General features: G+C 46.0%; 1 protein-coding gene across 2 annotated transcripts in view; it reads right to left on the bottom strand.

The window, feature by feature from the left end:
* Positions 1–49: 49 nt before the first annotated feature.
* si:ch73-335l21.1 (insulin receptor substrate 1-B) overlaps positions 50–12,694 on the bottom strand; it is a 37,450-nt gene continuing 24,805 nt past the window's right edge. Inside the window, exon 4 of one of the 2 annotated variants that reach the window (XM_068713324.1) lies at positions 50–503. In XM_068713324.1, coding sequence (XP_068569425.1) covers positions 496–503 — 8 coding nt within the window. In that variant the 3' untranslated portion in view covers positions 50–495. Of the gene's footprint in view, positions 504–8,153; positions 8,228–12,694 lie in introns of those variants that run through there. The other variant, XM_068713323.1, reaches the window with a different exon arrangement.

Raw genomic sequence — 12,694 nt, 5'->3', positions numbered from 1 at the left:
AAATCAAGCACAACTCCCCCCCCCCCCCCCCCCAAAAAAACCCCTCAAAGCTTCAGTTAGTTCTTTTTAAAATGGCTACAATCTGAAAATGAGGCACTTTTTGAGCAGATATATAATTCGATTCATTTTCTTATCCATAAACTAAATAGCCACCTTAATTCTTAGAATTTTTCTCTTGGAAAAAAATAATCAAAAAAACACCAATCTCCATTTTTGTTTTGTACCCTTCTCTGATTGGCTTTCACTCAGGGAATGAGAGCAGCAAATAGCGTGTTAAGAATGTCATTTGGCACACATCCCTGTTGGTTTCCACAACCAACAAGATGAAAGGGAAGGAAAAAAAAAAAAGTTTTCCATCAGTTTGTCAAAGTGCTTCATGGGCGTGTCCGATCCAGCTGCTCCCTCAATGTGCTTGGTCGTCACAGAAGGAACAGGCAAAGCTTTGAAGCTCTCCGAGCGGCACCAGATAGTTTCCCAAAGGACGACGCACTGACATCAGCACTCTGAAGAACCAAAAAGGAAACAGAAAGAGGAAATTGTTTGGTTAGATGCAGGACAAACAATAACTCAGATATGAAGAAGAACTAAATATTATGACATGTATATACAGTGTCTCTTGCTTATCAAGGTAATTATAATATCCAATGCAAGTTATCAGTGTCTGCTTATCATCCTGGAAACACAGTGGCCCTAAAGCGAACAATAGGAATAAACAATGAAGCCAACGAAGCTGGAAAAAGACTCTCAGATTTAGGAAGAAAGATAAAAATGGAACAGCGGGGAAGGAGAATGAGAGGACACCTTTCGCTGCAGGCGCAAGCGAGCGAAAACAGACCCGAGACGTCACGTCAGGCTTTTCTGGCAATTCCAGCTCGTCACATCACGTCGGACATGCGAGCGCACAGGTGTGCGTCGCCGGGGGAAAAAAAATGCCGCTACTGTGTGCCACCAGCAATGGAGTCTCTCCTGGCCTTGTTTGCACAGTTGATAGGATTAGCGGGACTTAATGATAATTCTGCTCCAGAGGAGAGAGAGAGCAGACGAATCACATGGCGGCAGGCAGCCATCTGCTCGGGTTTTTTTTTTTTTTTTTTTTTTGTAACGGCCCTTGTGCAAGGCGTGGTTTTGGGGCGTCCCAGGCCAAAAGTTGACGATTGCGAGAGAAACCTGGTTGACATATGACGGTGGCACTTTGAGACACGACCACCGACTGATTTAAGGGGTCAACATGCTTTAAAAGCCTTAGCAATTTGACCCGACACTAAAAGAACCCGACAGCTGTGCTATTTTGGGAAAACGAAGTTCACGATCGTCAGTGAATCATTGTGAAATCTTTGCTCTTCAACTAAAAATAATGGTCCAAGATCAAACTACATCATATTTCCAGACGTTGGCCCGACACAGCGGGCGCTCGGGGACCAACGATTGCTCCTTTTATGCTATGTAGTGCGTCATGGAGGACAACTGTCCGCCTCATGACGACCTGTCAGCAACACTAGCGTGTCACAAGTTTGCGCAGGGTGCCACGTCTCATGGCCCCGAGTCAACGGCGGGGATTTATGATTCTGTGTCTCGCTACGACCCAAACCGACCAATCAGAATACAGAATTAAATTGCGCAGAACAAACCGGCTGACCCGACATCGAGCAAAGTGTGACATGCCTCGATACTGATACCGCACAGTGCCACACACGATTTATTAGACCTATTTTACCCGGTGTGACATGCAATTAACCTGAAAGATAGATGGCCACTGATGTTTATGTTATTAATGTTGCTGCTCTGGTTAGGGCATGGTTCATAATGACTATTGCATGCAGTGTAATTGCTTTGTCGCGCCTCTTAAGCGTTGTTTGAATAAAAGGGAGAGCGAAAAATGCAAAATAGCGGTAGGGTTCACCTAGAGTTTGCAGGATCATGACTCTGGCTGTAAAGATTAGTCGATGCACTTTAAACTGGGCTGCTCTCAGTCAGATGTGATGATGACTCACACCAAAGGCACTCAGGCTGCCTTCAGCCAAAATAACAAACGCACGAAGCTTGTAAAGAGAACAGGTTGAGAGAGTTCCTTGTGTGTCTCTTGCCCTAAAATTTCCCAGCAGCGCTTGACTCTCTAATTGCATGAGGGTACTCTATATTTATGCCCCTCCCTCTCTCTCTCCCTCTCTCTCTCTCTCTCTTTTTCTCCAGTTTGTCCTCTTCCTGGTGCAGTGAGCTATATTTAGCCCCCCTCGGCACAGACGGTGCCCGCCAGCCGGCCAAGCCGTGACGGCCCAAAACCAGAGCGGAGCCGCTCGCTCGCTCGCTCAAAAAAAAAACAAAAAAAAAAACACACACACCGACACAAACAATCAAGCCAGCCAACCAGAGGGACCAGAGGAGACAGCCTGGACACGCACCGGTGCACTGCCATGGACGCACACAGAGACACTATAATTATGCGGATGACATTCACTTAATGATGACCTTTCACCAAACACAGACATGGGAAATTATACAGGGAAACAACCCTCCGATGCCTCATCCTAATGCACATGCGCCCTCTTATATAAGCAAACTTGCAAATGTTTCCGCTCTAATCAAATATTGCCTTCTCATTTTCACTTTGCTTCCCCTTCCACGGCTCTGACCCCCCCCCCCCACGGTGGTCTGTCCATCGATCTCATTCATTTCCTCGCATCGTTTCTCCATCCGCGGGCGAATCGATGCAATAATGACCGCAGTGAGGATCGTGTGTGTGTGTGTGTGTGTGTGTGTGTGCGTGTGTGTGTGCTTCTCTTCCCTCCTTTTTCTCAGCCAGAGTGTTTAAATCAAGAGGTTAGACAAGGCGATCTGCCTCCGCAGTCTGTGTCTAGCCAATAACTGTGCTCCAGCCGCCTGTGTGTGTGTGTGTGTGTGTGTGTGTGTGTGTGTGTGTGTGTGTGTGTGTGTGTGTGTGTGTGTAATTAGGAGAGTCTGGGTCTATGTGATGTCTCAATCGAGGGCAGTCTAAAATTGAAAGCCACCCTGTTCTCTTGGCCGTAAATCGAGTGTCGGTCTGTCATTTTCCTGCCGCCCCGGCTCCCACAAGACACGGAGCCGTGATGCGGGTCACCGAGTCCACCGGTCACTCAGACAGTGCGAGTTAAATCACGTTTTATTTCAGAAGGAGAGACCTGTACTAGAGTTATTAGACCCCCAACATCAGTGACAGTAAATGAAAACAGAAGCAGCAGGAAAAGATGAACGACTGGAAATCCCCACTGTCTTCATCACTTTAGCTCCTCTTTCCGCTGCTCCTCGGACGCATCAATCTGCGCTTTTGCATTCAGGCACAAAAGATACGTTTGGGTTTGAGAGATTTCTCTTGCCACCGTCCAACCTGCAGGGACGTCTTTGTGCAAGACACCACATTCCTCCCAGGCTGCAGCTCTGACGCCAAAGCCAGACCTCTGACCTATAAGGACGGAGGGTGTCGCATGCCGCGCTGATTATAAAGCCCCCCCCCCCCCCCCCCCCGAGGCCAAGTCGTGGTTTATGACATTGACCTGACTGTAACAGACATTTTTCACTATTTTCAGAGGTTTTATAGACATGGAAAATAATCTGCAATGAAAAACGACGTGTGAATCCGCAAAAAAATAAATAAATAAGCGAGCTGCTCTGAAGTCTGCAGGGAATGAGTGTTTGATACTCAAGACGACAGACTTTGGGGGGGAAGTGCAAGCTTTCACATTTACTCCTTTTCGCTGTCAAGTACGCCGATTCAGAGAGAATACATTCAACCAGTTTGATGCATTTCCACTGATGCCAGGGCAGATCAAAAAATAAAAATCAGGAAAACACAGCAACTAAGTGGGTTTTGTAGTTTCAATAAGACCATTTTGGGGGTTTTTTTCCGCAGAAACACCAGCAGCAGTTTGTTTTTTAATAAATACAAGAAGAGCTGGCTGGTGAGTGAGCATCGATCATCAGGTGAACGCATTAACAGAAAATCAAAGGGGAGGAGGCGTCGCAGCACTGCCCACCATGATGGACTGACAAGTGGTTTCTGGGAAGCGCGGGGGGACATTGGTATGGCAACGGCGGAGCAATTTACATGCTGCAGGCCCGTAGCTCCCATTAAATCTGACACATTTTTACTTTAATTTGATGTCCTTTCCTCTTTATTACTGGAGCACTTATGGCATACGAGTGAGGACACGCAACAACATCGGAGGAGGCAGCGCGGGGAGCGGAATAATCAGGCTAACCCTCGACGGCTCCATTATTGTGCTCGAACACAGTCAAAGTTGATGGACAGTGTCAAATTTGTAATGCTAAGGTGTCGGCCATATTGCCTGGGGAATTGTTTTATCGCTTCCGTTTGCATTCCTCCTAGTGCAAGTTTTAAAAAAAAAAAATGCACAGGTCTGCACTTCTGATTTTTGTTTTGTCATATTTTGACTTGTGTAGCGAGTGGACTACAAATGCATTTTGTTGTTCTTGAATCCTTGAACATGCTCGCTTTGATAATGTTGTCCTTCACAGAAAACTTATGGCAACAACAATCCCTCCATACCGCCAACGAATTGTCCAACAGGAAGCTTTTTATTGTTTGAAATGCCCCCATTATGAGAACCGTGAACGCAGCACATCTCCCCTTTATGCCGAGCCGTTCACACACACACACACACACACACACACACACACACACACACACACACACACACACACACACACACACACACACACACACACACACACACACACACACACACTGCACTGTGCAGTTGGCAGCGGAAAGCAGGTAGTGCGGCGTTTGAAAGACGAGTGCTGTGTGTGCTTTTCGCATGTTCTCTCACACACACACACACACACACACACACACACACACACACACACACACACACACACACACACACACACACACACACACACACACACACACACACACACACACACTCTTGCCTTAAACGCTGCTGCTGTCAATCACACTCGCCGCAGCTACAACTGCTACATAACAACCTGTTATCCAGGTGTGTGCGCAGGTTTGAGTGTGTACCGTATTTGCACATGTGGAGACGATGACGAGGTGTTATGAAAACTTTAACAGAGGTGGAGAAAGTCAGCGAGTCAGACGAGGCCAAAAGCAATTTCTTACATGACACGCTAATCGCTTTAACTCATTAAATGTTGTAATTTCTGTCTGCGTTTTGTCGGATTTTTTGACATGATTGTATTCAAGTGAGGAAAAAAAAAAAAAAAAAAGGGCGAGAGGCTGCAGGCTAGTTTCATTATGCAGCGACACAGTGGGAGAGACTGTGAGTGGGTGTGTTATGGCACACAGAGGAGCTGGAATGTGTGGGGACAGGAAGAGACAGACAGAGCAGCAGTGCTGAGTGGGGGGGGGGAAAGGGGGGGAAAGAGCACATATGTGGGAGAACCACGTTCAGCGCCCACGTGCCTCACGCCCGAGTATTTTTAGATCACCCGCGGACAAAATTCGGAACATGCAGTTTGCATTCGTAATCTGGGCGAAGCATGTCGGCCTTTACATACCTGACCGTCGACGGCCAGGAGACTTTTGTGAGCCGAAACCTTTCATTGGCCCGCATGTGTGTGTGTGTGTGTGTGTGTACCTGGAAGCTTTAGAAAATGTTACCAACCGTGTGGTGGGTGGTTTACAGAGTGCAACTGAGCAAAATTTAACCCTCTATGCTGTCTGCAGGTACAACACCATTAATTAGGGCTGAAACGATTAGTCAGTTGTCAGTAAATTAAATCAAATACACCAAATATTCAGTTTTTTTATCATTGTAAATTATAAATATATAAATTGATATTGGAGCCAACTACGTTCAAACACATTGTGAACTGTGTAAAAGTTGAACCTCGCTTGAGAGGAGACTTCCTTTAGTGGTTGTAAATATAGCGTTTCAAACGAGGGCCGACCTTGTCTCAGAGAAAGTGGCTACTGTACTGAAATCTGACATGGGACGTCCTGTCCCTGGACAGGACGCACGGAGCTAAAGCCAAGAGGACGAAAGTGTTTTAGGGAATGTTATCCCATTCAATCTCCGTCTCTGTCACATGCACGCATTTTCATTGTTTGCCGACTCAGAAACACGGATTTCTCTTCGTCTCCGTGTGTGGTGTCGCTCCACCAGTTCTGCCACTTTCTCCCCCGTGTGGATGGCTCTCCTGAACACACACACACACACACACACACACACACACACACACACACACACACACACACACACACACACACACACACACACACACACACACACACACACACACACACACACACACACACACACACACACACACACACACACACACACGCAGGCGGCGTCTTGAGTGAAGTGATATATAGAGTAATAGCATAAGCAGGTGGGGGTCCTCAGTTCTGAGTAAGGCTTTTTCCAGAGTGCCAGCTCCGGCTCTCTGACGTGGACGGACAAACGGACTGAAACACAAGAAGCTGTTGCACCATCTTTAAGAAAGGCAGCTGAGCGACGGAGCTGCAATTGAGACATTTGTTTCTCGTCTTGCTTCACCCGGTAATAATTCAAATAACAGTCAGCAGGATAATTCCTTTGTTTTGGAATCTTAGACTTTTTAAAAAATAAAACTTTGGTAAGTCTTCGGTTAAGTAACAAATGGATTCAATCCTCACGAATGAAATGTCAACATCTTCAAATGTTCAAAAAAATCTTCTTGTTAAAGTAACAAAGTTGTCTTATGTTTAGAGTGTTAATCCTTAAGATATGTATACTCTGGATACCATTTACAGTCAACATTGTTTCTGCCATACAATGTATTTAAGTTCTGTCATTAACTCATTGTTGGTGGCGGAGTCCGCCGTTCATCGCTTACTGTTCACTCTCCTACAGCCACACAATGATATTTTATTTATTTATTCCATTTGTAAATCAATATTAAACATGAATGTCACCATTTGACGTATTGTACGAGAGTTAGCTTGAAGCTAACTGTCACTTCATATTAGCGCTATCGGTTTCCACCAAACAACATTACATCCAGCAATGTTTAATAATGCATTCTTTACGGCCCCGCTGTCGTCTGAGGGTCATTACTAATTCAAAACTCCACAAACTCCGAACAAAAGCAGATTACAGTCACATCTGCTCCGTGCTTGTAGCGGCTCTCATCAGAGTCTTTCAAAAGATCAATTAAAAGCTTCCTTCTTCTGCTAAGACATGGCTGTAAATAATAAATGTGCTCCTCGCTTACCTACTAAACCCAAATTCACCCTCTGTTTCGCAGCATCAGAGGGTACAGAGGGGGGGGGGGGGGGCTGACGGTGTGGAATCTAGTTTGCATTTGGAAATCTTTTCCCGCGTGTTTACAAACTGATGCCAATCTGTGTTTCACAGTGCCTGTGTGTGTGTGTGTGTGTGTGTGTGTGTGTGGCGGTATGAAGGGGCAGAGATGTCTCTATTAATAATTACACAATTCATCATCAGACTGGAGCAGAGGCCAGAAGCTGGCATGAGGGGACGGGGACGGGGACGGACGGACACACACACACACACACACACACACACACACACACACACACACACACACACACACACACACACACACACACACACACACTTCCCCATTCGTATTAAGCTGCTGCATGTAGCTATATTATGGGCAGTAATTGGGACTGTGATTTGATGCGTGTGCTAACGCTGTGTATCTGTGTATCTATCTGACTAATATGAGTGTAGGTGTGGATGGATTTCTGTCTGTGTGTGTGTGTGTGTGTGTGTGTGTGTGTGTGTGTGTGTGTGTGTGTGTGTGTGTGTGTGTGTGTGTGTGTGTGTGTGTAAGTCAGTGTGTGTGTCTGACTGGTTAGACAGCCAGACTGGGCCAACACGCACCGCAAATATTTATCTACGGACCTTCTGGAGGCTCCGCTGGCGACGCTTTTCACTCTCACTTCATCTCCACAGGAGGAAAAAAAAAACATTTATTAAAAGAGTCCTCTCCTCCTAGTCTTCATCTCCATCCTGTTTTTAGCCTCCTCTTCTTCATTTAGTTTTAAGTTTGACTTGTTATTACGGGACTTTTTTGGACCAGTGACCCCCCCCCCCCCCTTTACTCCGGCACACTAGAGTGAAAACACTATGAGGGTAAAATAATGATCGTCATCCCACCTGCATGGTTTGGTGCATGTGATTTGTAGCAAACAGGCTCTTTTGAGGACCGCTCTGTACGTCTGGTCGGTTTTCTCACAGAATTAAGACAGCTGGAAAAACAAGAGCAGTTAATGGAGACATGGATGTGAGTCACCACGTCACGTAGACGAGCAGCTTGATGACGCAGGGCCGATCACTCACTGTGTGTGTGTGTGTGAGAGTGTATATGTGTGTGTGTGTGTGTGTGTGTGTGTGTGTGTGTGGTGTTTATGGACAGGAGGTGACGATTCATATTCAGATTCTGCTGGACTTCCAAAAAGCCCTGATCATCATCATCATCATCATCATCATCATCATCATCATCAGCTCAAAGCGGACGCCAACACGTGTGGATGACACCCACAAACCCAGTCAGCTAGTCCCATACAGCCGGGGGAACACGTGCAAGCGAAGACTCGTGTTTCTTTCAGCTCCTCTGGATCACAACTGGCCATGAATACAAACAATTTCATTAATGCCAAATGAAATTCAGCGGGGACGTGAGCAGTAAACACATTGCACAGACGCACACCCCTCCCGAAACCTCTTCGCCGTGTTATTTTCTACTTGTTTGTTCTTGACCACGTATGACTAATAAGTAGGCAGGAGAGTCGGCCACATTTTTTCATTTCCTCTCCTCCGCTGATTCGGGGCTTTTAATGCTCTGGTTAAGCGCCGTGACGCCCGCAGCGGGGAGAAGAACATCGTGTTAACGGGCTGTGGAAGAGGCTGTAATTGTAGATTTTAGAGATGCTGTCTGTCAGACAACAGAAACAGAACATCAAGTTTTAAGGACGCAAACATCAAAATAAGCACGATGTGTCCAGGAACACCACTTAAAAACACACAGCCAGTCTTCACTGCAGGTAAACACACACACAGGCTTGTAAACCCGTCGACGGCACTCATGTGTAGAGAAATATAAACCGACACGGTGCCAGTTTGTGTCGGGCGGGTGTGGTTTCCCCACCATTTCCATTTTGGCACATGGCGATGGTAAGAGCGTGGCACGGCTGCTGAATCCAAATAAACTGTTTGCCTCCTGAAAGTTGTTCTTAAATGGAGTTCAGGTTTGGCCTTAATATTGACAACAATACAACCAGAGACAACGGGGTTAATTCACATGTGGTCTGTGGTCCCCAACAAAGCCGGGTCTCTAATAAAAGTGATGCCGGGCCTTTTTAAGGGTGCAGTTTTTGGCCTTACCGAAACACAAGGAGTGAATTAAACCGCGTATTTGTCTATTTTAACGGACGCTACAGTAGTGACCTAAGCTTTACTTCCAAAGACCAGAGACACGTCATGAGCTAACTCCATTATTTTGTTAGGTTGAATTAGAAAAGTACCGGTTCAACACTGGAACATCCACCGTACTATTTTGGGTATAAACAGCTGGAAACAACGTTTTTCAATGAAGTGAAAAAGAGTTAGCGTTTAGCATTTGCTAACACTAGCGACAGCTGTCACAGTCCACGGTCAACCGCCAGACATGAGAAGCCTGCTTTTGTGTGAAATTGAAGAACAATTGTTTTAAAAGAAATCACCACAAAATATGTATATGTATTCTGATATATATACACAAGTCATTAGTTAGTCCATACAAATTCTAAAGCAAATGAACTGTTGACTAAGTGTGCCACTGGTTCTGCAATACAAGCTAGAGACTTGTCTCCTAATGCAATAAATTAATTGACTCACAAGAAAAATCATTTCCAGTCAGAGGACCCATGTGCTGACGTGTAACCGACTCTACACAACGTATTCAATTCAATAAGGAAAAGCCCCGCAAAGCACAGGAAGCTGTTAGTTCTGCCACTGAGGCCCGGCGAAGGGCGCTGACGCCGAGGTGACGTAGAGGTGAGGCAGCACTCTAAAAAGGTTAACGACCGTTCTCGGGGCCAATAATGGCAGCAGTGAGCAAACATCGCAGGCTCCTTCATTCGATCTGCACCGATGGGTCCCATACGGCGGGTCGGTGGGGCTGTTTGTTCTCTCTCTCTCTCGATCACCACGTTGGAAGATTCCAGTGATCTTGACCGTGGAAGGTGTTTCTCGGGTGTCGGAGTTTGCATGTAGATGGTCCAGAGGATCCAAAACTGATCCAAAACTCACTTGTCCACGGATTGGAAAATGTTCTGTAGTGAAATGAAATATTTGACTCTTTGTCAATTTGGCTTCCTGATCAGCCTGAACAGAGCTGCAGAGAACGTGGACCCTGGTCGATGCGTCAGGGTTAGGTAACTGAAATGTAGGCCGTGTGTGTTTAGTCTACAGTTTCCCTCCAGGAGTTGAGCAATCCATATGTCAAAAGATGGGTTTTTTCTTTTAAAAGTAGAAACACCCAATTTATAAACTCAACTTCCACTTTGCAGAAAGTCCTCAGAGTCCAGTGCTGCAAGATCTGTTGGCTGAAGCTACAAAAAAAAAAGTTCAGTTTGCGTTTCTACTTCACACTTATTGCCATCATGAACTCAAAACCTTTGATTCGTTGGACCTTCAACCATCATGACTAGTAACTATGAACATCTGCGTGCAAATTCGGGTCCGATTGGTCCACATTCTTTTTGGTTCTAATGCCATTTCACTTCCTCTTTCCCTCAAATTTGACTAAACTAAAGAGTTGATTTTGCGAGACGCGACCTACAACTGTCACTTGCAAATTTAATCCCCTGCTGCTCATTAAAATGAATCAACGGCAAATTATAATATCTGGTTGGTGTTCTGTCTGCAAGCTGCATTAGTTACACTCAAGGGAAATTTGAAGCAGTAAACAGATGTGAAAGAAGATAAAGTACATATCAGAAGTACATACTACAGTATTTTGTAGGTAAGATGTGGTACTCGACACGTCGGCTGTTACGGTTTATTTCATTGCAAAGTTTCGCCCTCGTCCCAAAAAGCCACAGTCGCCTGGTCTGAAATGTCTTAATTGGGCACAATTCAAGCAATCTAGTAAGATCAGGGCTTCACAGCCAAAGCCCTTGTGAGAAAGAAGAAAGAAAAAAAAAAAAAGAGATTTGATGGCGGCTCCTCTGAGAATAACTTGACCTCTCCACAGGAGTCTTAAGCGGATTCTCTCCCGGTTTGTAAAACGTCAGCACTTCAGCCGACCCAGAGATCAACTCTGACCTCCCGTCATCCCCTGAAGCTCCTCCACCTGAACCGTCCGGTTTACGCACAGCTCAAGACGCACACAAACAGTGACTGAAACCACATGCGGCCACATAAACAAACAAGAGAAAAAGGGACACACACGCGCACACACACACACACACACACACACACACACACACACGGCCTCCATGTGAGAAGTGGCTCGTTGGTGGACGGTAATCAGCTTAGTGCTCTCCTACGCCCACCAGCGCTAAGCTCTTTACAGACAAACCCAGTTAGAGAAGGAGCAGCTGAGCGCTGCCATGGCCCCGAATCCAATGAAACGCACGCACGCGCACACACACACACACACACACACACACACACACACACACACACACACACACACACACACACACACACACACACTCGGATGCACACAGATCATGGTGGAGACGTGGGGGAGAAACACTCAAGACAATCACCTGAGACAGAGCAGAGATGTGTGTGTGTGTGTGTGTGTGTGTGTGTGTGTGTGTGTGTGTGTGTGTGTGTGTCTAAACTAAATTTATAGGGGCGACAGATGGAGAAGAAGAAAAGGGGCCGGGAAACAAACACGGAGTGAGAAGAACGAGAAAAAAAAAAACTCAAATAAAACAAAAAGAGAAACTTGAATGTTTTCCAGGGAAAGCGTGTGAGGAAGGAGGAGGGGGGAAAAAAAGTGGACAAATAAGAAGGAGTGTGTGTGAAAAACTCCCTCCTCCTCCTCTGTGGCCTCAGTAACCCCGGTGGGTTGGTGGGTGGCTGCTCAGTTCTTTTAGGCAGCGCCCGGTGCTCTCCAAGCCCGACATACATCCCATACCACAGCGCACAATCAGCGCTCTGTCGCCAGGATCACGCTCATACAGGGAGCTGGCACGCCGCCAAGCTCACACACACACACACACACACACACACACACACACACACACACACACACACACACACACACACACACACACAGAGAGAAGATAACAGTACGTAGAGTAAAGGGACTTCATGTTAATGTAACCTGTCGCTCCACCTCTTTGGTCCAGACTGAAACATCCTAACAACCATTGAATGCACTGCCATGGAATTTGGCACCGGTATCCATGGTAACCAGAGGATGAATCCCACCGACTTTGGTTATCAGCTCACGTCCCCCCCCCCCCCTTAGCGACAACATGAGAGTCACTTTTGTTTGTTTTCGAGGGAATTAATCTTGAAAAAATGTCGGATGAATGTCGCTGAAATTGGGAATCCACATTGAAATAGTTTTTTACAATCCTAAAGGGGAATATTTCAGACATGGGAGGTGAAGTTTCAAGTCTCGGCAAGAAATTCGCTGGGCGTATTTTCCAAAAATGTCAAACTATTGTCTGAGAGCTACTTCAAAGTGACACAAACGCACCGACACATGAACA

This window comes from Cebidichthys violaceus, unplaced genomic scaffold, assembly GCF_023349555.1.
Source record: "Cebidichthys violaceus isolate CVI_PGR_0920_01 unplaced genomic scaffold, fCebVio1.0.p SCAF_19, whole genome shotgun sequence".
Classification (NCBI taxonomy): domain Eukaryota; kingdom Metazoa; phylum Chordata; class Actinopteri; order Perciformes; family Stichaeidae; genus Cebidichthys; species Cebidichthys violaceus.
The sequence above is the reverse complement of the archived record's forward strand: the minus strand, read 5'-3'. Positions and strand labels throughout refer to the sequence as shown.